Source organism: Ambystoma mexicanum, chromosome 9, assembly GCF_040938575.1.
Source record: "Ambystoma mexicanum isolate Mex_15411 chromosome 9, UKY_AmexF1_1, whole genome shotgun sequence".
NCBI lineage: Eukaryota > Metazoa > Chordata > Amphibia > Caudata > Ambystomatidae > Ambystoma > Ambystoma mexicanum.
In genome coordinates, this window is record NC_090931.1 from 177247036 (window position 1) to 177273106 (window position 26071).

At 47.8% G+C, this 26071-nt stretch overlaps 1 protein-coding gene across 1 annotated transcript in view; it reads right to left on the bottom strand.

Moving 5' to 3' along the window:
- UPK2 (uroplakin 2) overlaps window positions 1-26071 on the bottom strand; it is a 157524-nt gene that overhangs the window by 81465 nt on the left and 49988 nt on the right. Inside the window, exon 2 of the mRNA XM_069614402.1 lies at window positions 12809-12946. Within this exon, the coding sequence (XP_069470503.1) occupies window positions 12809-12946 (138 nt within the window). The remainder of the gene's footprint in view (window positions 1-12808; window positions 12947-26071) is intronic.

The following is a 26071-nucleotide window of genomic DNA, read 5'->3' on the forward strand; positions in this document are numbered from 1 at the left end:
CAACCCCAATAATGTTCTTACGCAACACCCATGTCTCGTGGCAATGAATTAACATATTCCAAAAATACATTTAAACTGAAAATCAACGCAGACAGTGCAGCACTCTACAAGGAAATAATCCTACAAAAATATTGATAATCACATCAAGCAAAATGTTTTTCAAGCAAATAAATATTCTTTAAAAGTTTTTAACAAACATGTGCTCATATAATGTTACAATATTCATTTTGTAACAAAAAACAAACTACATCTATCAGTGGGAATAACTACACGTCATCTGCTAAACCAAAAATGCAACAGAATTTGACAAAGAACATCAACAGGTCACAATGTTGAAACCTTGCCAAAATCGAAAATATCCACATAGGTAATGATAATGTCAGTGATCCTTAAAAAAGCAGATGGAAATATTTTAGTTTCTCCCTCTGAAGTTTATTTTTTGGTGTTTGTTCAAGGCTGTAGCTGATGGCCTTAGAGTGTCAGCACCAGAATTATTTCTCAATGTTTAAGCATCTCATGTAATTGGTGCGGTCTCTTCAGAATAGATTACTTGTATGAACACATGCCTAAGGGTTTCTGGCATGCCTGATTCTTTGAACAGCCCGCACACCCATGCGTGGCGGTTCAAGGCTCATCTAGGGCCCAGCCCCTCCAAGGTGTCCAACTGATTCAATGTAGGTCACATGAAAGTCAGTCCCATATTCTTATCTGGACTACGTTTCGGAGGTTCCATGTAATAATGTCGCCACAAAAATATCGCCGAAAAATGGTCGTTTTTTGTGGCGACATTATTGCATGGACATTTTTTTTTTTTGCCCCTGTCGCCATATATATGGTCACCCAAATAATATCGCCACGACATTTTCCCGGCGATATTATTTACGGCGACCATATATGTGGCGATATTATTACCTGATACCGTTTCGGATATGGGAGAAAGTATATGTGCATTGGAAAAAATGCTATGCACTCTATAGAGGGGCTTAAAAGACCTAGACGGCTTACACTATTAGACCAGCCTAATGCAAAGGCCTTTTTCTTAACCGTCTTCTGATTGTTCATGTTCATTTATATTTCTTTGTGTGTGCACCCATTTTCATTTGATTTAATGTAATACTTTTTTGTTTGAATTATGTATTTTTTCACTCAGAGGTTGATCTGAGTAGTTTAAATGGCAATGGGTTAGTCAAAATAGTTCCTCAGCCAACTAACTTTTGTATTATTTCACAAACAACAATTGTGGTGGTTTCCAGTTATTGACACATCTTTTTGATGTACAGTTGCCAAAGCCCCCACAACCCCCCCAAATCAATTCTAATGCTCCATACTCGGGGAAGGTGGGTCGGCCTGGCCACTGCAAAGTCATGGCGATCCGGAAAGGAAGGTTCAGACTGGCCTATAGGGCAATTGCCGAAGGGCTGGCCCAACAGGTGTGAGTGGGCCAGTTTCATGAGTAACTGCTCAGCAGCTGCACCAGCCCATGCAGGGGGCACTAAAGGTGCAGGTCAAATAGTGGGCCGCCCCTCTGGCTACCCACCTCCATGGACTCGCCACCTTCTCGAGGTGGGCAGAGTGCAGGTGCCCTCGGGGGTCTGGCTGGAAATGGTCAACCCCCAAGGGGCATAAATAGCCTTGGCGGAAAGAGCAAGGTCTCTTTTCCAGCCCAGGCAGCAGCAACCACCCTCCCACCCAGGCTGTAAAGGAGACAAGGGCGATAAGGGGCAGAGAGGGTTTCTTGCCAGGAGGACAATTCAGAGTTGAGAGAGAGTGTAAATATGGTACTTGTTTTGTAAAGTGTATATAATTTACTGGTTTTGAGGCATAACTTTCTCGTAGTAACCCATTTCTTTCTTATAGGCGATAAGGGGCAGAGAGGGCTTCTTGCCATGAGGACAATGAGTTGAGAGAGTGTAAATATGGTACTTGCTTTGTAAATTGGATATAATTCACTAGTTTTTAATGCATAACTTTCTTTTAGTAACCCAATTGCTTCTTATAGGTGATGTAAGCAAAATGTCTAACAAATTGTTCTGTCGCCGGCGGAGTTACGGGGGCGGTCCCAGAGAAGGACGCACGCTGCATTCTGGTCCGTGAGCTACAACCACTGACTGCTTCAGTCAGGATGGGGTGACATGGGCACTGATACCACTAGGGATGGTTGGGACTCCTCAACAACCGATGCAGTGGCCTTGGGTTTGCTCCATTGTCCAAATGGGATTGACTGAACCGGCAGTCGGATACCAGGGCGGGCCATTCTCGCAAGAATGGAATTGGTGTGAGAAGGCTCACAGGTTTTGGACATGGGACTTTGTAAGATGGGATTGATGGGGCCACCCGAGAAAGGACTATGTTTTGGGCCTCTCATGCATAAGACCTGAGTGGGGCTGGCGCCGCCCGATAGGATGACTCTACTACTGCGACCAATCTTTTCCAATAAAATGTATTTTATGTTTCCAACTTTCAGAAAGACTCTGACTCTTATCATTAGGGGGTAAGCAGAGAATGGGAATGTATACATGTTATTGGTAGTATGCAAACGGGGGCCATGGTAGGGGTTAGCCCCGCTAAGTGCAGTTGCTAGTTTTCCCCAAGGATTTGTGACCACATGTGCTTTAAAATGCACTATTTGCAACACATTTTTCCCAAATCGCCCCCTTAAATAGAATTTCCCCCAAATCGCCCCCTTAAATAGTATTCAAACTGTTTGTTATGAAAAGTAAGAATTGCCATTCCTATTTGGGGGCCCACTCCTATTGTATGCCCCAGTCCGACCCTACTCCTACACGTGTCCATGCCTTGCAGTGGGCCTCGGTCATCATGAAATGAGGTGGTCCGACGGCTTGTACGCCCCCCTCTGGTCTACGTCCATCCTTTCCAAGGAACCCGGAAGCGGAGGCGCCTCCCGGCCATGTCCGCGGCTTTGGCCTTGTTTTAGTCCAAAGTCACGTATAATTTTTCCAAGTCGTAGCACCAACACTCTCAGTGGGGGCACGCTACATAAGCTGCTCACACACACACCCTGCTTACCACTATGCCATACCCGCTCCCCCTCCCTGCGAACCCCCCCCCCACCTTCAGCCCAAAATGAGAGGCCTGACCAGTTGATTGAGTGGAAGTAAAATTGCCACAGCAAACTTTATAGTTATATATAGCGGATAATTTTCCCAAGTCGTTTGTTGCGGTTTCTATCTGCTTATCTTCTCCTTTGTGCGCTTATAGTTGCGCTTAACTGCTGACGTCCGCCGGCCCTGCGCGCCCGGCCATTCACAGGGTAATCATACATGATCGTCCCCAATCACTGTCACACACACCCTGCGGCTCTGGTTTATTGCCATTGTCATAGGAGGCCACAGGTAGCTCCTGTGCCTGTACTGGGCTGCATGTGGCCTTTTAACAACCTGCAATTACTCCTTTCTCTCTTATCAGCCACAGCCATTCTTGTACACATGTTTAGGCTTTTGTGACCAATGGTCTGAAAGGAGTCCCCACCCTCTATGGTTCATTACTTTAGCACAAAGCGTTCCACCTAAAATAAAACTTCCCTTTTTTAAAGGTAAACCACTAAGGGCTCGATTCATGGAATCTTTTGCACGGTTCGAAGTGACTTTGCACTGCTGAAAAGTGACTTTGCACTACCAACACAAACCCTGATTCATGGAACTGTGCAAAGTGTATTTTTGCAGTGCACAGTCAGTGCAAACTCATTTTGTACTGCACAAATGACTGCACTGACTGTGCACTGCAAAAATACACTTTGCACAGTTCCATGAATCAGGGTTTGTGTCGGCAGTGAAAAGTCACTTTGAACCATGCAACAAATTCCATGAATCGGGCCCTAAGTCTGATATACAAAAAAAGGGTTGCTATAAATGGATGCATAACAGCATGCTGGGAGTGTGTGACAAATGCACTCTGTATCCAAGTGACATTCCTACAGTGGCATGAAAAGAAGATATTTTTCTCAAGCTTGTCTTAGTTTACGTTCTGGGAAGTGGACAATTAAGCTAGAACATTATTCTTTTGGCTTAGCATGTTTCTCTAAGGTTTTATATATTCTAAGTGGATTTAATGTGAGATATGTGAATTTTTTCAGTAAACTATCAGATCTCAGAAGTGTCATGTGATCATGAGTGAGAAGGCTATGCAGTCCTGTTTCTCCCTTTGGATTCTGGGACTTGTATTTTTTTTTCTTTCTCATTAGAAATTAAGGAAACCTAAAGGTTTAAGAAGTCCAAGCAAAATCAGGACAAGGTGGCATTCTCATGCATAGTCACAAGAAACTTGACTATAAGCTCTGCTCTATAAGACATTATTGTAGACCTTAAAATGTAACTGTTTGTGCCAAGTTGCGCTTGAAAGGTACGTGTTCAGGTGCCTAAACTGTAGCATAGGTTAAAATCCCAGCTTCACTGCTTAACCAAAGTGTGTGATCCTAGGCAATATATGTAATCTGTGCTACTACAGAGGACTCAACTGAGCAGGGCCACATTTAATTCCCCCCCCCCCCCCTGTTGCTGCCAGTCACCAAAGTTATGTGGGGATATCCGAGTAGTTCCAGGCAGGAGAATAAGGAAAACTCGTTTCCCCGCCCTGTAAGCTGTAATTGAGTCTGTTTGGCGCAGTCTATAATTTTCATAGTTTTTTGGAGTTTCAAGATGTGCAAGAGGTGGGATAGGGGGCTAACGTACAATCATGGAAAGGTTTCTTTGTAAATGTGTATGTTTTTGTGAGTAATATGGAGCAGTGATTAATGTGCACTCCAGGTTAGTAACGTGCGTTGTGTGATTGTGGTGTTTGTTGACGTTGTGTTGAAGGAGTGTGGAGAGTTCAGTTGGTTTATTGGTGGCAGGTTAGTGTGCCATTTGGGCAAATGTAATGTAGACGTATGTCTTTGGGTGGTGTGTGTTCCATTGTGTGACCTGTGTTTCAGTGGTGGATGTGTGTGTAGAGTTGTGTTGTTGGTTAGGGTGGGATGTAGAATTATTTTCAGGTGGTTACTCTTAACATATCTTGCTCAACAGACCACCTAATGACAAGTTACTGTTAGTCAAATTAATTTGCTTAAATCAGTGCAAAATATGAATTCTTTAGTTTTTAAGCCTTGTGATGCTCTATTGTGTAATGTTAGGATAAGTGTTGCTAAATCAGTTGATTTTGCCATGACAAAAATTTAGGGCCCACAGTTTCTAGTGGGTTTCCCGGGACCAGCTTTCTGACTGCCCGCTGACTCCTTAAATACACTCCAGCACTACTCAGTCTTACGTGGGATTATGGTACAATGTGGCTGTACATGCTTTATCAAGTAGCAGCTGACACAGCCAACCCTGCGCAACATACCAAGCACAAGAGAATTGATGGACCAGAGGAACAACTCCCATGGGACCCAATGACCAGAGAGGTGATGGACAACAGGAGCGGGGGACCAGACAAGAGTGATCCGCCAAGGACCTGAGAAGAGTGACCCATTAGGGAGCCAAGGGCCAAAGGAGTGACTGATCAGAGGAGAGTGACTTGCCTGGGAGCCTAGAATTAGGGAGGGCGACAGACCGGATGGGAGTGATTCATCTGGGAGCCAAGCACCAGAGGAGTAATGGACTAGATAAGTAACACATCAGGGAGCCAATCACCAGAGGGCAAAGCTCTGAACATGCTTTTGGTGGGTGTCACCCTCCCTACAAACAGCAGACTCACCCTCCAAGCCCCCTATTTGCCCATTCACGTCAAAGGGCTCTCACCCACCTAAAAAAAAATCTGGTGTTTTCACCCACTTTGGTTGTGGTGTTACGTGCCCAGTTAGTTCCGGGTCACGTGACACACCGGAAATAAAGGTACCACCGGAACTGGCGTTAGAACACCAGTCCGGGTTTATGCATCCAACCCTGTGGTCGTGTCTTTTCTGTGCCCGCGACCCTGCTGCGCTGCGCGCTGCTCATGGCCCATCATGGCCCCATCCTAACAGTCGGGCTGCCTGTGTTGCGGCCGCTCAACATCACACTGGCGACGAGGCCGTAGGAAGAACCTGCGCGACACAACACGCACCTGCCAGCCCTGCACCGGCTGCAGCTAAGGAACGGAGCTGCTCTGCGGAAAATCAGGTCAGACCAGCCAACGACGCATCCGCGTGCCGCACGTGGATTGTCAACCTCATCAACCCTCACCGGAGCGGAACGCTCCACCAGGCCGCGTGTCGGCCACACCATCAACGCGAGCCGCGTATCATACGCGCTCCACCAGCATCACAACGACTACGCGAACCGCGTGTCATACGCGTGTTTTCAATCACCCGCGCATCAGCTGCAGCAACGGCGGGAAGCCTGCCCAACGTTCCAATTCACCGCGCGTGTACACGCATATCATCAAAGCTCCTGCAAACCATCCCCAAACACTACTACAGCATGGAGGAAGGGAGATGCATGTCTTACGCTCACTGAACACTATCATTGGAAAAGGGGAAGTAACTTTGGCTGCATATTCTCTCGCGTTGTTCTGAGAAGTTTTGGAAACTTTCACATCGCACATCACGCAAAAATGACCAGTGCCAACGCAAGAAGCAAACTGCAACGGTGAGTGGGCCCCAACAACCACCCTCACTAACGTGCCCGTCCACTTACAACACTCCCCTACAACATGTCCAGCTAGGAATCCAGCCCCGCGAGGGCCAGCACAAGTTTTTCCGCGAGGAAAGGCATCACCACAGATCACCCAGACCCAGCGCTAACCACGTTAATGCCGCCATTTGACCCATTCAGCACGGGAGCAGCCATCAGATGGGAAATCTGGCTACAACAGTTCGAAATGCACCTCGATGCCAGAGACATCACTATAGCAAAGAAGAAGCAAACTTTTCTTCTGCTCAACATTGGGGCTGCCACCCTACGCCTATTCAACGCCACCCCAGACCGTGGAGACCACAACAACTATGACGCAGCCAAAGCCGTACTCACGAATATGTTTAGGCCAGATCTTAACCCTGACTATGAACGCTTTCACTTTTGCCTGGCCAGGCAGCGTGAAAAAGAAACTGTAGACAAATTTCATGCTCGCCTTTGCGAGATGGCAGTCGGCTGTGAGTTCCCCGACAAGGAGTTCGCAATCCGCCTCCAAATAATCAATGGCATATCCTCGGAAAAGCTGAGAAGGGCTATAGTCTCGGAGAGGAACATGCGCCTGTCCTGCATTCTGGAAATGGCGCGCCTCCATGAGCAGACGGAAGATCAAGTCGCGGTGATCGAGGCAGCAATCCAAAGACTGCCGCTTGACAGCCCCAAGCCAACAGAAGACATCGCGGCCATATCCAAACACCAGAACACTCGCACGAAACATGGCCAGAAAACACATATGCCGTAAGAAGGAAACAAAGCATGCAAATGGTGTGGCGGCCCATGGCACAAAGGAGAATCCTGCCCGGCATGGGGGTCCACGTGCAGAAAATGCAACCATCTCAATCATTATGCTGCAGTCTGCCTAAACCCGCCAAACCGAAATGACAAGGAGACTCCCTCCCGACCGGCACAAGAGAGTCTTGATACCAACACAACCAGAAAGGAAAAGCCAGAGCCGTTGACCATTCGCAAAGATCCCCGGACACGAGTGATAGCGACGACAGCGACGACAGTGCGTCCCCTGAGAGAAAAGAGAGACGGAAGAAAAGGAACAACAGGATACACCGAATACACCTCATATCCGCTGTCGAACCACACCGATCACGACAAAGGAAGAGGCCGTCGTGCACAGTCCTTTCCAACGGGGAGCCACTCAAAGTAGTCATTGACACTGGGGCAACAGTGAACATAATGCCAGCAACAGCATTCAGCAAACTTCACCCGAAGCCCACACTCCACAAGAAGAAGGTCCGACTGTATGCATACGGGTGCAAGAAACCCCTACCTGTGAAAGGATCCTTCAAATCTGATTTCGCACACAAAAACACTAATTGCCGAGCGCGCATCTATGTCGTAGATGCCGGCTGCGAGACACTACTCAGTTGCCGGACAGCAGAAAAACTTAAGCTGATCCATTTCACATTCGACCTTCAACACAATGAACTCGATGACTTGTTACAACAACACAAGAAACTATTCCAAGGCATAGGGTGCCTCAAGCTGCATATAGACCCCACCATAGAACCAAAGGCCGTACGACACCGACGGATACCATTTCACCTGAGAGAAGCAGTGGAGAAGGAACTGGCCAAACTCGAAGAAGCTGGAATAATTGAAAGAACGTCAGGACCGACCCTGTGGGTATCACCCATGGTAGTGGCCCAGAAACCCAAGCAACCTAACGCGGTAAGAATCTGTATAGACATGAGACTTCCCAATGCAGCGATTGGAAGAGAACGCCACATAACCCCAACGATAGATGAGCTCATTGTAGACCTCACAGGAGCCACTGTATTCAGTAAACTTGACCTCAGATCGGGATATCACCAGCTCAGATTAGCCAGAGAATCCAGGTACATCACCACGTTCTCCTCCCACCTCGGACTAATGAGATACAAGCGGCTTAACTTTGGGATATCGTCAGCCGCAGAGGTATTCCAACACGAAATCCGCAGGGTCATCACGGGCCTAGACGGCACCACAAACATCAGCGACGACATTCTTGTGTACGCGTCAAACGAAAGGGAGCACCACAAACGCTTAGCAGCAGTCTTAGACAGATTAGAAGCAGCAGGTCTAACACTAAATGCAGAAAAGTGTGAGTTTGCGAAGGAGGAACTGTGTTTCTTCGGATACATTTTCAGCGCCAAAGGGGTATCCCCTGACCCGTCCAAAGTCAACAACATACAGAACACCAAAGCACCCGAGTCGGTCACGGAGGTGAGAAGTTTTATGGGAATGGCAACATACTGTGCGCGTTTCATTCCAGACCTTGCCAACATTGCAAGCCCACTCCGAGAGCTAACCAAGAAGGACCAAAAATGGGAGTGGACAGTGACCCACCAACAGGCATTCCAGCAAATTAAGGACACATTGTCCGCATCAACAACCATGGCATTTTTCAAAGTAGAAAGGCACACTGAACTCCTCGTTGATGCCAGCCCGGTCGGCCTAGGGGCGGTACTGACCCAAACAGACAACAAAGAAAATGTGTTCCCCATTGCATTCGCCAGCCGAGCACTCACCAAACCCGAACAGAACTATGCGCACATAGAGAAAGAAGCCCTAGCTATACTATGGGGATGCCGTCATTTCAAGGTATACCTGCTAGGTAAGCAAGCAAAGGTGTTCTCGGATCACAAGCCCCTGATCCCGATATTCCGAGGATCTGCTCCTCACCCACCAGCACGCATTGAGAAATGGATGCTGCAGCTGCAGCCCTATAACATAGAGGTGGACTATCGCCCAGGGACAGATAAACCAGCTGATTACTTGTCCCGCCACCCGAGGCCTGCCACGGAAGGGGGTCAACGCCATGCAAAGGAAACCAATTAACATGTATGTCATGATTGCATGCGCCCGACCTAGAGCTTTAACACTACAAGAAGTAGCGTGTGAGACAGAAGCAGACTCCATCCTACAACACACCACTACTGCCATCCAGTCAGGAAACTGGAAGAACTACCTCATGTCCATAGCCCAACGCACCGCCTCAGCTCAGGCAAAACTCTGAGCACTATTTGGAATCCGTCATGAACTCTCGGTCGCCCCCGAGGGAGTACTCCTAAAAGGCCACCGCATTGTGCTACCGGCGTCGCTTGAGGAGAGAGCCCTCCGGTTGGCCCACAGCGGACACCAAGGCATCGTCAAAACAACGGCATACCTCAAGTCCAGAATGTGGATGCCCAACATACAACAAAGAGTAGTTGAACTGGTGGAATTCTGCGCAGCCTGCCAAGCCTCCAGGAGACCTGAAAACCTGGATCCCATCAGCAGCTCTCCAAGAAGTAACAAGAGGTGGGACGCAGTTAGCATGGATCATTGTACAATCGCCGGCGAAGGATACTTGCTCGTTGTGATTGACGAGTTCAGCAGGTATCCGGAAGTAGAACACGTGGCGTCCACTAACACCGAGACCACAATCCTCACACTAGAAAAAATCTTCGCGACCCATGGAATCCCGAGGAAGGTGAAGAGCGACAACGGCCCATCATTCACCAGCCAAGAACTGCGAGAATTCTTTAAGGACATCAACGTGAAGCACCAGAAAATCACCCCAAGATGGCCCCAAGCGAATAGCAATGCAGAAAGATTCATGGGGTCGCTCAATAAGGTCATTCGAATCGCAAAAGTGAAAGGACACCCATGGCTGAAGGCCGTATATCGATTCCTAAGAATGCACAGGCAAACCCCACACTCATCCACCGGCATCAGCCCCGCGGCCCTCATGTTCGGAGTACCCATACAGGCAGAACTTCCCATACACCCTCAGTGGGTAGCTCCCGAACCAGACATCCCAGCCATAGATGCCATGCGAATGAGGCAGAACGAACAAGAAGAAAGCATCGCCAGGCGAGCCTGTCACAGAGTGCTAACACCGGGCGATACGGTTATTGTCAAAAACAGAGCAACGCCCAAAAAGATGTCCCTCAATTTTGAGCTCCAACCATGGACAGTCAGCACAACGAACCACAACGTGGTCACTGCTACCCGAGGGAGTGAAACCGTGACAAGAAACGTGTGACACTTCCGAAGAGTACCACCCGAACTATGGGAAGAGCACTCAGGGTCCCCGAGAAGGGAAACGATGGTGCAACACACGCCCCGAGACCAGGCGTCGCCCAGAGGCCCTGCCACGCCAGGAGTCCCTGAAATACCACACCAGCACGACGACCAGACTGAACTTGTGAGCCCAAGAGCGGAACCGCCGCGGAGAGGCAGCACCCGATACCTGTTGAGAGAAAAGCCCAGACCGTCATCCCGTCTCCAAGGATACGTAGTGGACGGAGTGTACCTACAAAAAACCCGCTGAGATGAACTCCAATGAAACAAGGCATCTGAACATGTTAATGTCCAGTTATTATTGTTGATGTTAGATAATAGTGCAAACACCTCCAAGTTGGGGAGGAATGTGGTGTCACGTGCCCAGTTAGTTCCGGGTCACGTGACACACCGGAAATAAAGGTACCACCGGAACTGGCGTTAGAACGCCAGTCCGGGTTTATGCATCCAACCCTGTGGTCGTGTCTTTTCTGTGCCCGCGACCCTGCTGCGCTGCACGCTGCTCATGGCCCATCAAGGCCCCATCCTAACAGTCGCGCTGACTGCGTTGCAGCCGCTCAACATCACATTGGTGACACAAAAGTTGTAGAGCTATGCCAGAGAGCTGATGGACCTCATGGACGAAAGACCAGAGGAGAGCGATCAACCAGTTTACCCAGGACCAGGAGGGCGACTGACAAGAGGAGCAGTGACTCACAAGGGAGTCAAGGACCAGAGGGATGACAGACAAGAGGAGCAGCTCACAAGGGCATTGCTGCCAAGTGGTGGGCCCCTTATCATGCCTGATGCAATGAGCCAGTCCTGTATTTTCACTTTGCATGCTGGTACTTGTAGGCCCTTACTTATAATTGTTAGAACAAAAATACCAGTCACAGCATTCAACAGGAAATGCATTATTTGGCTGAGTGTCACGCATGGCATTGAGCTACCTGGCACGTATGCAAGAAAGCCAAGGATCAGAGGAGAGCGACTAATCAAGGACCAGTTGGACGCAGGACCAGAGACGTGAAGAACACAAAAAGCCAATGATATGCTTTTATAAGTCACACACATACAAGAAATGAAAATACTAGCTATCAGAAAAATCAAATTCAATTTTAATAAAATATTATGCCTGTGTTCTCTCTATGTATGTTTGCGTCATTGTGTTATTTTTCTTACTTTTCAGACCTATCCACAGTGTTTAGAGGTGCGCTTGTTTTTTCAGCTTATTTGAGTGGGAGTCAGCTTGTGTTGGGCTTGTTTTGAAGGGGCATTCAGCTTATTTTTTCCTCCTGACCTGGCAAAACCCTTTTTTACTACTTCAGATTTACACACTGTCCATTTATCTTGCTTGGACAAGCACATTGGCCATAAGTGCATATACATTTGAACCAGAATGTCATTATCCACAAACAGCTGTCTAACGCTAGTTGGAGCACTCGCTTTATCTAAACTTGACTACTGCAACACATTATTCATTGGTTCCTCTGAACACAACTTAAATAGCCTTCAGGTACTCCAAAATAACTCACTGAGAGCAGCACTTAGTCTCCCTAGATCCTGCTGCATATCCACTCACAGACACAACGCCAACTGGCTGCCCATCTGCTACAGAATCACACTACGTACCCTGGCCATCACACATAAATGCCGTACAAACTCAGCCCCTAAATATCTGGCAGACAAAATGTGCAAACACCAACCCACACGTACCACCAGATCTTCTCTCTCCTAAAGCCTGGTGGCTTCAAGGTTCAATCTAAAAACAGCCGGAGGAGCCAGCTTCCCTGTCCAAGATGCCAAACGATGGAACCCCATTCCCATCCCTCTTAGACAGGAAGCCTCCTTCCTCACTTTCAAAGGCAGAATAAAAAACTGGCTGAGCAACATGCCTCATCACTAAGATGCCATCAAAATGTTTCCCGATCACTGTCTATTTATGTTACTGTTCTTCACCTTGTGTTTAGCTTGAATCCTGCACAACATCCCCTATTATCTGACCCACTGGTAACCAGGGTCCCATTTATTGCCATTTGATTGTAACTTGCCTGCCATACTATGTATGTAACCTCTACGTTTTTCAAGCCCCCAGTTACCTCAGGGTTTGGTGCGTGATACAAATAATAAACAAATACAAATACAAATACAAATGTGATACTTACAACTGTTTTTAGAAACGAGTATCAGGTTGGCGTTCGACTGGCTGACCCCGACCCAGCATGGTGGGAAGGCAACGATGGCGAGCGTTTGCAGTGGGTTGATTGGGAGGTCGGCTAGGCTGGTGCTGAAATTCTGTGCAGCTGAAACAAAATCAAAACACAAACGTTGATCAGACAAGCGGTCCACCCACACCCAAAAGCATCCTAGATCTTAACATTTGCCTTACTGTGTCCTGAATTGTCTCCTTATTCATTTCGCCTGTTAGGTGGTGATGCAAGCGCTGCCTATAAACTGAGATCATTAAAATGGGAAGTGAAGACAGGTGAGAAATGGGATTTGAGGAGGGACACACAGCCTGTGGGTGTTGTTTACTTATTTTCCCACCCATTGGCTGCACATGGCCATACTAACTCCTATAGACATCCCGCCCACTACCTTCCCCGCCCCGTCCAAAACACATCCCCCTCTTTGAGCTCCCTCTGTGCTTTCCATGATTTCTTTGAGCTTGCTCTTTGCTTTCCGAGATCCTTTGAGCTAGCTCTTTGCTTTCTGAGATCTTTTGAGCTTGCTCTGTGCTTTCCGAGTTGAGCTAGCTTTGTGCTTTCTGTGATCTCTTTGAGCTCGCTCTGTGCTTTCTGAGATCTTTTGAGCTCGTTCTGTGCTTTCTGAGATCTCTTTGAGCTAGCTCTGAGCATTCCAAGATCTCTTTGAGCTAGCTTTGTGGTTTCTGCGATCTGTTTGGGCCAGCTCTGTGCTTTCTGAGATCTTTTGAGCCAGCTCTGTGCTTTCTGAGATCTTTTGAGCTCACTCTGTGCTTTCCGAGATCTCTTTAAGCTAGCTCTGTGCTATCTATGATTTCTTTGAGATAGCTTTGTGCTTTCTGAGATCTGTTTGAGCCAGCTATGTGCTTTCTGAGATCCCTTTGAGATAGCTCTGTGCGTTTCGAGTAGTCTTCTATAGGTTAGTTGCTTATTTGCACTATAAAACAGCTTCTGGTGTAATGAACATGCCTTAATAAAATGTGCTTTCAGCCACTTGATTATAAACAACATGATTGCCCTTGCATCTGCTCCTTGCACTGAATTCCTGCTATAGCAAGCATTTCGAAAGCCAACAGTGTTGGATCTTGTATGGGCATTAGATAAATGTTTGCATGGTCCTGCCATAATGTGCCCAGGTACTACCATTTGCCAGCTGTTCTCATTTTATGGCCAATTATTTCCATTATGGCTTCACCTAGAAAATGCCTATTATGTGCTTACACAAAAGCCAAAACTGTTGTCTTTTCTGGTGCTTGTTTCAATCACTAGCTCAACACACACTATGGGTTTTAGATTTTGTTTTCATAGATGTCACCAAAAATAAAAGCTATTGCATTTTTATTTTATAATAACCTTAGAATGAGATACATTGGAGACAACAAGACTTTGATTCGAAACTGTGAGAAGCAGGTTATGCATCAATCAATGCATGCGCTCAACCGACTGAGAAATGTTACTGTCTGTGAAAATGCAAAGCAGGATAGCGCTAGCCATGCAATGGCAGTGCATCTGAACACAGATGGAGCGCAGCTGTGGAAACATACTTCATGCACATGTCAACATTACACTTTCAATTTATATTGTTTGACAAATTACTACTGATACGCACATGGCATCTATTTTATTTTTGTATTTATTGGTCGTTTATATAGCGCTTATACATTAACAAAAAAGTTTCAAAGCTCTTCAACGCAGGGAGGGTGAGAACAAAGATTAACATTCTTAATAGGTACTGCTATAGTCAGAACAGGCAAGTTCTATGCGTTTAGTTGTGCAACATAGGACAGGAGCAATAGAAACTGTTCCAACATATGACAACAAATATTGCACGTACCTGACGGTCGTTGCAATAAGGCAAGAGCTATACATGAAGAAAAGAGTGAGAGGGGGGGTGTAGGGTAAGTCAAACAGAGCAAATAAGTGCAAGGGAAACATAGAAGAAGAGGAAGGGGTGGAAAAGGAGGGGGAGAGGGAGGCATACTATGCACAACCAAACTAAGTGGCAGCAGATGTAAGAAACGCCTACATTCGAGTTTTAATCAAGTCACACTAAGCACATGAACTCAAAGTGAGCGCTGATGTAAAGTCACAGGGAAACGAAATTAGGAAAGCTGTCTACTCACAAGTTAGTCTGCATGTGTACTTTGAGTTACTGGTGGGCCAGGCCCCAAGTGCAGATGAAATCAACAGGATGTGGAGAGGTGGAGATTGAGAAATGGGGGGGGGGGTTGCGGGCAACCAGTCCAAACAGTCCCAGCAGTCCCACACAGGCTCAGGCAGGAGCCTTCGTGTAGGCCTTTGTCAGTGAGACGGCTACGCCCAAATTGACTGACAAGGTTGTTTTTGCTGTAGCACGACATCTGGGGCAGGCCCACAAGGCGAGATTTGTATTTCAGCCACACAGGTTAAATTAGGTGGGCATCCATGCCCCTCGACAGAGCGCTCCATTTCGATTTTTAAATAAGGCACCAATAAAGAATAGGGCCCAGGAGGGCTTACTTAGTGCCTGGAGGGCCCCGAAAACGCTACAGCAGCCTTGAGGTCTTCATGAGATTGCAGGGCTGCTTCTGAGACAGAGTGGAGGCAGTGAAGACGTCTAGTGAGCAGGTGCACTAATGCAACACACTATACAGAGTGAACTGTCTCTCTTTCATGCTAAAGTTATTATACTTGCCACTTTTACATTAAACTTGCAATATTCATAGCTTTGGTTGGGAAAAATTACCATGCCACGTGTCATGCTGGAGATGCTCATCCAGTCCTTATTATTTTCCTTGCATTGTGGGATTTGTAGTTTTGCTTTTCTCATTATAACTCCAAGAACTGCAAGTCACAGAACATAAAGAAGAAAACAGAACCTGGGAATCATCTCCTGATGAAATGGGGAATGTTGGCATGAGGGTACTTACAACAGGATTATGGAACCACCTCCCATATGACATGGGGCATGTTGGCACGTAGGCACTTATAATAGGACCTGATAATAATCTCCCGTATTACATGGTCTCCAGGCTGTACAACTGGTGCTGCTCAATTCAGGTAGTCCTTCATCTCCTTTTATACAAATAGGCTGAGTCATCCCCAGCGTACGATCACAGTCCTTCCCGTTTCCTTTGGCCCATCTTCACCCTTCCTAGAGGCCTCCTCGTCTAAGTACTTAGTGGGTAAACAATCAATATGTTTCCTTGAGTGCTCTTCCTCGTCCCAGTATTTTCAGAAAATACTTGTACATGCCCTGTACTTTTATTGATTTTACTGTTCTCAACCTCTTAGTATATAGAGGTTGAATCTCCCTTCTCTGTGTGACTACCAACAATGTAACTCAAGTGTAAATACAAATAAGAAGGCTATCCCTTGTCTCAGAGGGGGTGGTGAATGTAAAGTCACTGTGAGAAGCAATGGTAGTGATCTCCCCCCTCAGAGAGTGTGATAATAGAAAGTTAAATATCAACTACAATGGGAGTGATTCCCTTCATCACCGTGAGTGTGATATAAGAGAGAAAAACATAAGAAGCAATCAGATTGGCCTCCCTCGTTTAAGAATCACCACTAAAAGTGAGAAGGAAGAAGATCACGTCAGGACTGACCTTTCTAGTCGTAGCGGCCCTTTTAATCTCAGTGCTTGTTTGAGAGACACTCGAGTTCAAAAAGGCGACGTAACGAAGCCTCTTTAGTGGGGGAGAGACCAGGAAAAGGAGGAGTTTCAGTTCACCCTAAAAGGAGTTTGGAAGGAGCTACAAGGGCTCTTGAAAAGTATTGTTTGATATTGAAGAACGCCTACATTGTACCAGGAGAAGGGGGCTATTCTCCTGACTGTTAAATGAGACACTACAGCAACAGAGTACAGAGTCATGCCTGAAAGGATGTTCAATATCAGAAGAGTGTTGTTTATGTTGAATTACCACCAGTGTATTAGAGACTGTCGTCACAGTTGAAACTTGATGAGTCATTATCCTAGCCCTTCATTTGAACTCGAACTATTCTCTAGTTATTTGTCACATGATTCTGGGCCACTATTTCAGTAGGAGGCAGTCATCCTCCAGACCTTGCTTGCTTAGTTATTTCTTTCGTTTAGTGGTAGGGTCAGAGGGGATTTTTGGGACAGAGCACAGTTATTTTGGTTGGACATTCATCCTGACGACGAGCACCCAGTAATCTTTACTTTAGGTACGGATTTCCATTTAGAGCCAGGGAAAGGCAGCTGTTCTTTTTGTTATTTAAGATAAAAGTCTATAGCCAAAATGCCACCTTTGTGTCCGACTCCTGCTTCTGACGTACCACAGTGTCTGCATGCCAACATGTTCCATATCATAAGGGAGACACTTCCCGGGTCCTGTTATAAGGGCCTACATACCAATATGCCCCATGTCATATGGGAAACGCTTCCCTGTTCCTGTTATAAGTGCATATATGCCAACATGTCCCATGTCATACGGGAGATTATTCTCAGGTCCTGTTATAAGTGCCTACATGCCAACATGCCCCATGTCATATGGGAGGTGCTTCCATAATCCTGTTGTAAGTACCCTCATGCCAACATTCCCCATTTCATCAGGAGATGATTCCCAGGTTCTGTTTTCTTCTTTAAGTTCTGTGACTTGCAGTTCTTGGAGTTATAATGAGAAAAGCAAAACTACAAATCCCACAATGCAAGGAAAACAATAAGGACTGGATGAGCATCTCCAGCATGACACGTGGCATGGTAATTTTTCCCAACCAAAGCTATGAATATTGCAAGTTTAATGTAAAAGTGGCAAGTATAATAACTTTAGCATGAAAGAGAGACAGTTCACTCTGTATAGTGTGTTGCATTAGTGTACCTGGTCACTAGACATCTTCACTGCCTCCGCTCTGTCTCAGAAGCAGCCCTGCAATCTCATGAAGACCTCAAGGCTACTGTAGCATTTTTGGGACCCTCCAGGCACTAAGTAAGCCCTCCTGGGCCCTATTTTTCATTGGTGCCTTATTTAAAAATCGAAATGGAGCGCTCCGTCGAGGGGCATGGATGCCCACCTAATTTAACCAGTGTGGCTGAAATACAAATCTCGCCTTGTGGGCCTGCCCCAGATGTCGTGCTACAGCAAAAACAACCTTGTCAGCCCATTTGGGCCTAGCCGTCTCACTGACAAAGGCCCACACGAAGGCTCCTGCCTGAGCCTGTGTGGGACTGGTGGGACTGTTTGGACTGGTTGCCCGCAACCCCCCCCGCATTTCTCAATCTCCACCTCTCCACATCCTGTTGATTTCATCTGCACTTGGGGCCTGGCCCACCAGTAACTCAAAGTACACATGCAGACTAACTTGTGAGTAGACAGCTTTCCTAATTTCGTTTCCCTGTGACTTTACATCAGCGCTCACTTTGAGTTCATGTGCTTAGTGTGACTTGATTAAAACTCGAATGTAGGTGTTTCTTACATCTGCTGCCACTTAGTTTGGTTGTGCATAGTATGCCTCCCTCTCCCCCTCCTTTTCCACCCCTTCCTCTTCTTCTATGTTTCCCTTGCACTTATTTGCTCTGTTTGACTTACCCTACACCCCCCCTCTCACTCTTTTCTTCATGTATAGCTCTTGCCTTATTGCAACGACCGTCAGGCACGTGCAATATGTGTTGTCATATGTTGGAACAGTTTCTATTGCTCCTGTCCTATGTTGCACAACTAAACGCATAGAACTTGCCTGTTCTGACTATAGCAGTACCTATTAAGAATGTTAATCTTTGTTCTCACCCTCCCTGCGTTGAAGAGCTTTGAAACTTTTTTGTTAATGTATAAGCGCTATATAAACGACCAATAAATACAAAAATAAAATAGATGCCATGTGCGTATCAGTAGTAATTTGTCAAACAATATAAATTAAATAATGTGTATTATAATTCTTATATATCTATAAATCTATAATACAGAGTAGTGCTTTCAAATGGGCTGATAACACTTTGAGGAAGTCTTAAAGTGGGTGAGAGGTTAGGGTTTGCCTGAACAGAAAGGGAATACCAGAAAGGGAGTCTTTCCCTGTGAGGTCCCTCCGTTTTTTACCACCTCTAGGGGGATTATTGGATAGCAGCCTCACCTTCCTAGCCTTCCCGGGATGGGCTCCCCTCTGGGGAGAAGTGATGAGATCCTGTGAATGATCACATCACTTATAACAGTACTGGGGAATGTTGGCATGTAGGCATTTATAACAGGACTTGGGAATCATCTCCCATGTGACATGGGGTATGTTGGTATGTAGGCACTTATAACAGGTCTGGGAAAGTGTTGCCCATATGATATGGGACATGTCAGCATGCAGGCACTTATAACAGACCCGGGAAGAGTCTCCCATACAACATGGGGCATGTTGGCATACAGGCATTTATAACAGGACTGTGGACACGTCTCCCATATGACATGTGTCAATTTGCTATGTAGGCACTTACAACAGGACTTGGGAATCATCTCTCATGTGACATGGGGCATATTGGCACTTATAACAGGACTGGGGAATCGTTTTCCATTTGACATGGGGCATGTTGGGGTGTACACACTTATAACAGGACCAGGGAGCATCTCCCCTGTTATGTAGGCACTTATAACAGGATCAGGGAAGCGTCTCCCATGTTACATGGGGCATGTTGGCATGTAGGCTCTTATAACAGGACCTGAAAAGTGTTTTCCGTACGACATGGGGCATGTTGGCATGTATGCCCTTATAACTGGAGTGAGGAAGTACCTCCTGTATGAGTTGGGAGATGTTGGCATGTAGGCATTTATAAAAGGAACTGGAAATCAACTCCTGTATGACATGGGGCATGTTGATATGTAGGCACTAATAAGAGGATTATGGAAGCACCTCCCGTATGACATGGGGAGTGTAGGCATTTATAACAGGAATTTAATCTGCCTCTCCAAAACCTCGAGTACCCCTATCTGTTCCCTATTTACCCGGTTCCTCCTTAACCCGAGGGAACATTGCTTTCTCGAGTACCAATTGAGCAATGTTTTCCCCTTGATGGATTTGGAATGGATCCTTCCCATGATTTTTGAATAACACCTTAACATCACCTCTGAAGTCTGCATCTATAACTCCGGCTAATACATCAATTCCAAACCTCCATGCCAGCCCATATTTAGTGCTAGTCTAATATATGTATCAGGGGTCGGAATTAGGATCAAATCAGTAGGTCTTCTTGCACCTGGGGGAATAATCTCCTACCTCCTACTGCAAATATCAAACCCAATAGAACCCTTTCTGGCAACTGATGGGTCTGATGCTCTGCCACTTAGCTTCTCAAATTGTAAGGTCCCCCAAGTTGTATCAATTGAGGCGCATCCCCCTCTGACACCATTTGTGAAGGCATCCTGAAGCAAGACAGAGACAACAGATTCAAAGTTCAAATAAACATTGTTTATTAACTTGGGGGCGTGGCTACGAGAGCCATGTAGGAGGACGCATCCTGGAGGAGCTCCCGAGATCCTGCAACGATCCGGGCAAATATGTGCGGTACGACGTATCGCTGACCACCGACGATACACAGGATGGTGTGTGAAGGTATTGGCCACGCATTGTGAACTTTTGGAGAGAATCGGATTAACAGCGACGGAGATCGGTGGCTATGAGTTAAAAGACTCAGCGAACAAAGGGTGACCCAAAATGGCCGACCGGGGCCCGGGACTGGAATAGAGGCGAGTTGTGCGGTGGCCTAGCTGTGACGGTGCACTGTACACAAACTTGCTACTTTAGCAACCGATCGATTTTCTGAGCCATGTCGAACAGGCCGGTGCGGCCGAAGGGGAAACAGCCTACCTTAGATGACTTCCCTAGAACTCCCCCGAGCCAGGACACTACCAAAAGTAAGGAAGCGCTGGCTGGGAGTGGCACGACATCTTCGTGCACCAACCAAGAAATCCTGGCGGCGATTGTGGATCTGAGGGCGGCCTGGGAATCCAAGTTGGAACTGGCCGTTACGGAACTGAAGATTGCACTGGATCGCAAGGTTGGAGAGGTCCAAGAGGACGTTAATCTGCTACGACAAGATGTCCGGACCCTGGCGGAGCGCACGGAGGCCCTCGAAAAAGAAGTTGGCCCGAATACAGCAGATTGTGCCACTCATAAGGCCGACTTGCATGCCCTGACACAAAGGATGGGCAACCTGGAGAGCAGAGCGGAGGAGGTTGAGGGACGAGCCCGCCGCAATAACATCCGCATCGTGGGCCTACCGGAGGGGATGGAGGGCCGTGACCCTACGGATTTCATCGAATCCATGCTCTTACAGGAGATATCTGGAGGGGCCCTATCTCAAGGATTTGCGGTAGAAAGAGCACATAGAGCCCTAACTAGGAGGCCACCTCCCGGGAACCCGCCTAGGCCTGTGATCGCCAAAATCCTTAATTACCGCGACCGGGAGAGGATACTGGAATACTTCCGCAAAGGAGGGACGATCACGAGAGGAGCGGCAAACATCACGGCTTATCCAGATTATACTTTGACTGTACAGCGTAGTCGCATGAACTTTGGGTCTGTAAAGCGGAGGCTGAGAGAAGCGGGCCCCAAATATATGTTACTCTATCCTGCAAAATTGAAGGTCTTTGATGCACATAAAACCTTGTTTTTTGAAACTCCGGAGGATGCCATGGGATGGCTCGATGCGCATGGATGCCCCCAGGAACCAGAAGTTCGGCCCAGAAAGGGCTCGGAAGAGACACGGGAATCATAACATGGCGTCGCAAGATGGCGTGGCTCGTGGGACTTGAATATAGTCGGTGTGACACTTTCGGTAAAGAAGGTCAGATGACACTATTTGTCAGGACACTGTGAAATTTTATTTGATCGGGAGCCTTACGGGGCGATACTCTCTACCCCACAATAGTTTTAGTTGGGTGACCACTAGGGTGACCTCACCCTACTGGGCTCCGTTCGCCGATCGGTGTTTGCGGAGCTAGATGTGGGGGTACCTGAGCTCTGAAGCTGGAGCTGGGCAGCAGTTGGGGTGTGTGATGTTGGGGAAGGCACGGGCGGGGGGAGGGGAGGGGAGTTGGGGTTTAGTTGTATATATAGTTGAAGGGAGTTTGAGCTTATATGAGGAGTTACTGGACCAAAACGCTATCTGTGTCATGGGGGCGTTTGGGGGTCGCTACATGGGAGGCAGGGGGGAACGAGCTTGCCATGGGAGACCTTAAGATTGTCACCTGGAATGTCAGGGGACTTAATAGTTATTTAAAAAGGAATAAAGTTATGTTGTACCTCAAAAGGCAGAGGATTGACATCGCACTATTGCAAGAAACACACCTGAACCGACACAAGTTAGAACTGGTTGAGAAAAAGTGGAGTGGCATGGTGGTGGGCTCCCCGTACTCTGCCTATGCCAGGGGAGTGCTAATCTGGGTAGCACCTCACGTTCCGTTCAGAGTCACGTGGCAGGAGGTGGACACGGAGGGCAGGTTGGTTATGCTCAGAGCCCTGGTGGAGGATAGAGAGGTTTGCATTATTAACACATATGCCCCCAATCAGAATGCTGCCGCATACTTCAGGACCCTATGCACCCGTCTGGGCACATGTGTGGGGGGAGCGATCATTTGGGGAGGGGATTTTAACTGTGTTCTCGACCCAAGGGCTGATAGGTCCGATGATAGGATTGATCGGCCCACCCCGGCGGCCAGAGTACTACAGACGTTACTGGGCGACTTTGGGCTGGCGGATGTTTGGCGATTGAAATACCCTGGTACCTCGCAGTACTCTCACTACTCTGCCCCACAGCGCTTACACACGAGATTGGATTATTTTTTTGCCACGTCAGAAGTGGTGTTGGCGACCACTCAAATTGAATATAAAGCAAGGGTCCTATCGGACCACTCGCCCTTGGTGCTGACCTGGCAGTATGGCCGCCCTCGTGCACGAATACCTACATGGCGCCTCCGTGCGGAGGCGCTTAAGGACACGGTTTTTAGGGAGGACATCAGGGAGGCGATCCAGCGGTACTTTGAGGTTAACACGGGCAGTGTAGATTCGGCGGGCACACTTTGGGAGGCATTCAAGGTGGTGTTACGGGGGGACGCTATTTCCAAGTCGAAGGGCCTGCAGGGTGGGGTTCTGATGGAGTTAGAGAAGGCGGAGAGACAACTGGAGCGCGAATGTAGCAAGGCAGGAGGGGATGCAGACCTAGTACTTGAGCTGCAGCAGCGGTGTTCGGAGCTTTGGGAGAGGCTTTGTAACCTTAACTATAGAAAATATGTTGAGAGGCAGCATGCGGGTGGAGACAAAACTGGCCGCCTACTGGCATGGCTATATAAGAGAGAAATCCCTAGGACCCCGATCAGGATGATGATTAGAGAGGACGGAGAGGAGGTGGACACCCAAGAAGGAGTTAATGCAGCCTTCCTTGATTACTATAAAGCACTGTATGAGGATATAGGGGGAGAAAATCAGGCAGAGATCAGAACTACACTGGAAGACATAGAGCTGCCCAGGATTAGTGAGGAAGAAAGAGAGGAGCTGGACGCGCCTATTACACTAGAGGAACTGGAGGAGGTAGTGAAGGGATTGCCCACTTGTAAGACCCCGGGCACGGACGGACTCCCTAGTGAGTTTTATAAAGTGTATGGAGCAGAGGTACTCCCCCCGATGCTAGAAATGTTCAATGAATCTTTCGAGAAGGGTCGGTTACCGCAAACGCTCAGAGAGGCGCTGATAGTGCCGCTCCCCAAGCCTAATAAACCCCGACAAAGCTGTGGATCTTATAGGCCGCTGTCGATGCTGAACCAGGACAGCAAGATCCTTACGGCGGTCCTGGCCAACAGGCTACGTAGGGTCATCAGTAAACTGATACACCCGGATCAGACGGGCTATGTCCCCAACAGGAACATAACTCACAATCACAGGCGACTTCACCGAGTGATTGAAGAGGGGAATAGAAGCGATGAAGAGATGGTGGTGGTGTCCCTAGATGCAGTTAAGGCATTTGATTCAGTGAGGTGGCCGTGGTTGCTGGCGGCCTTGGAGAGGTACGGGTTTGGGCCTGGCTATGTGAGGTGGGCGAAACTGCTGTACAGCGAGCCACTGGCCAGGGTGCGCACGGGATCTGTGATATCCAAAAGGTGGCGACTTAGCAGAGGCACCAGACAGGGATGCCCCTGGTCCCCGATGCTGTACATATTGGCCCTGGAGCCCCTGGCGGTGTACCTCAGACAACAATATGACCTGGTTGGCATCGAGGTGGGAGGAGAGAACCATTTGATATCCCTATATGCTGACGACCTGTTGTTGTACCTGAGGTGTCCGGAGGAAAACCTCCAGTACATTTTAGAGGTCATGGAAAAGTATGCGGAGTTGTCCGGCATAGCGGTTAATCCCAGCAAATCAAGCATGTTTCCGTTGGGGAGCTTTATTGGAGTCCCTCTGGAACGGTTGGCGGTGTTGCCCGTGCCCTGGGCGACTGAGTCTTTCTGCTACCTCGGAATCGATGTATATCATGCTGTGAAGGAAGAACACTTGCACAATGCTGAGGCGGCGGTAAAGAAAATCCGCGAGAGTATGCGGTTTTGGGAGAAGCTGCCGCTGGCAATGGTGGGCCGGGGGCGATGCTTAAAATGGTGGTCCTGCCCAGGCTTTTGCATTTTTTCAGTAATACACCATATTTCATACCCAGGAAGTTCTTTGTCAAACTTGATAGTGTATGCAGGGACTTCCTGTGGCACGGCATCCGCAACAGGGTAGCCTTGTGGAAACTGCAAAATTTCCACGATAGGGGAGGCATCAAGCTGCCAAACTTTGAGGCCTACTATGTGGCCAGCCAACTGCAATACGTGACCAGATGGCTCTCTGATGAGGAAACTCCTGAGTCTAGGCTGGTTGGGAGGGACTGCGCCCCGTTTTATCTAAAAGAGGTTGTCTGGGTCCCTAGGTCGGACTTGCAAGGATGCCCAGGTATGTTGCTGCTGGGGTGGAGAATTTGGCGTAGAATGTGCCAGCTGATTGAGAGCCCGCACCCGTGTTCCCCGCATGTGCCATTGGTCTCCCTAGCTATGGGGGACAGCCAGCTCAGGAAAATTATCAGGACATATTGGGAAACGGTTGGACTGGCCACACTGGGAGACATATGGCAGGATGGGGCCATTAGAGAATTCGTAGACCTGGGTGAAGAAACAGGGTTGCACGGGGGCCAATATGTTACATACCTAAGGCTGGTACAGATCATCCGCAAAACTTGGCCGGAGACGGTGCTGGCGGAAGATCCAGATGCACTGATCGGAACGATATATGATATATCAGAGGGCGGTCATGAGATCTCTAGATTATATGAGGTGGTGATGACCCGGGTGGGGAAGGATTTGATGGATCTGAGGCTTGACTGGGAAGCGGAAGTGGGGGTACAGATGACTGATGGGATGTGGGAACGGGCCATGGGATACCATAAGAAAGTGTCCAGGAATGCTAGATTGCAGCAAATACAGCTGTACATCACGCACAGAGCATATATGACCCCGAAGAGAATAGCTAAGTTTGCGAACGCAGGCAGACAAGCATGCCCGAAATGCGATGAAGTAGACGCAGGCATGACACATATGTTCTGGTCCTGCCCAGTGATTGAAGGCTTTTGGGGGGAAGTGGCACAGAAATTGGCAGATAAGGGGGTCCTGCTACGCATTGACACGGCCTGGGCCTGCCTCCTGGGAGGGTTCCCTAGACCACGGAACACCAAACATCTTGGGAAACTGAGAGACCTGGCGTATGTACTTGCTAAGAGAAGGATAGCTATGAGTTGGAAGCAACGCCATGGGCCAAGAATAGAGATATGGTGGCGGGACCTGCAGAAGTGGGCGGAGGCTGAAACGGGGGTATGGCAGGAAGCGTGTGGTATTTGCGGGGAGGAAGAAATGGGCAACCTGGCGGCTTGGAGAATGTTAATCACGGGACTCTTTGGCGCCGAAATGGACCCTGTTGCTTCCGGGAGGGGCGGCGCCCGGCCGCACCAAGCGTACACAGAACTGTAAGGCTGATAAGCTCTCGGGGGAGGGGGGGGGGTTTAAGTGCAGTAATACGGTATTAATTGATGTTTACAGTTTGTAATGTATAATGCTGCAAGTTTGGTTTGTATTGTGTTATTTTGAAAATAAAAAATTATTTAAAAAAAAAAAAAAAACATTGTTTATTAACTTAAATGTCAGGATGGTTGAAGGCCTAACTTGCCCTATGCTAAGGTGGGATTTCCCTACCTAAAGAAACCAAGGATAGCCTGAGTCAGGAAGTTCA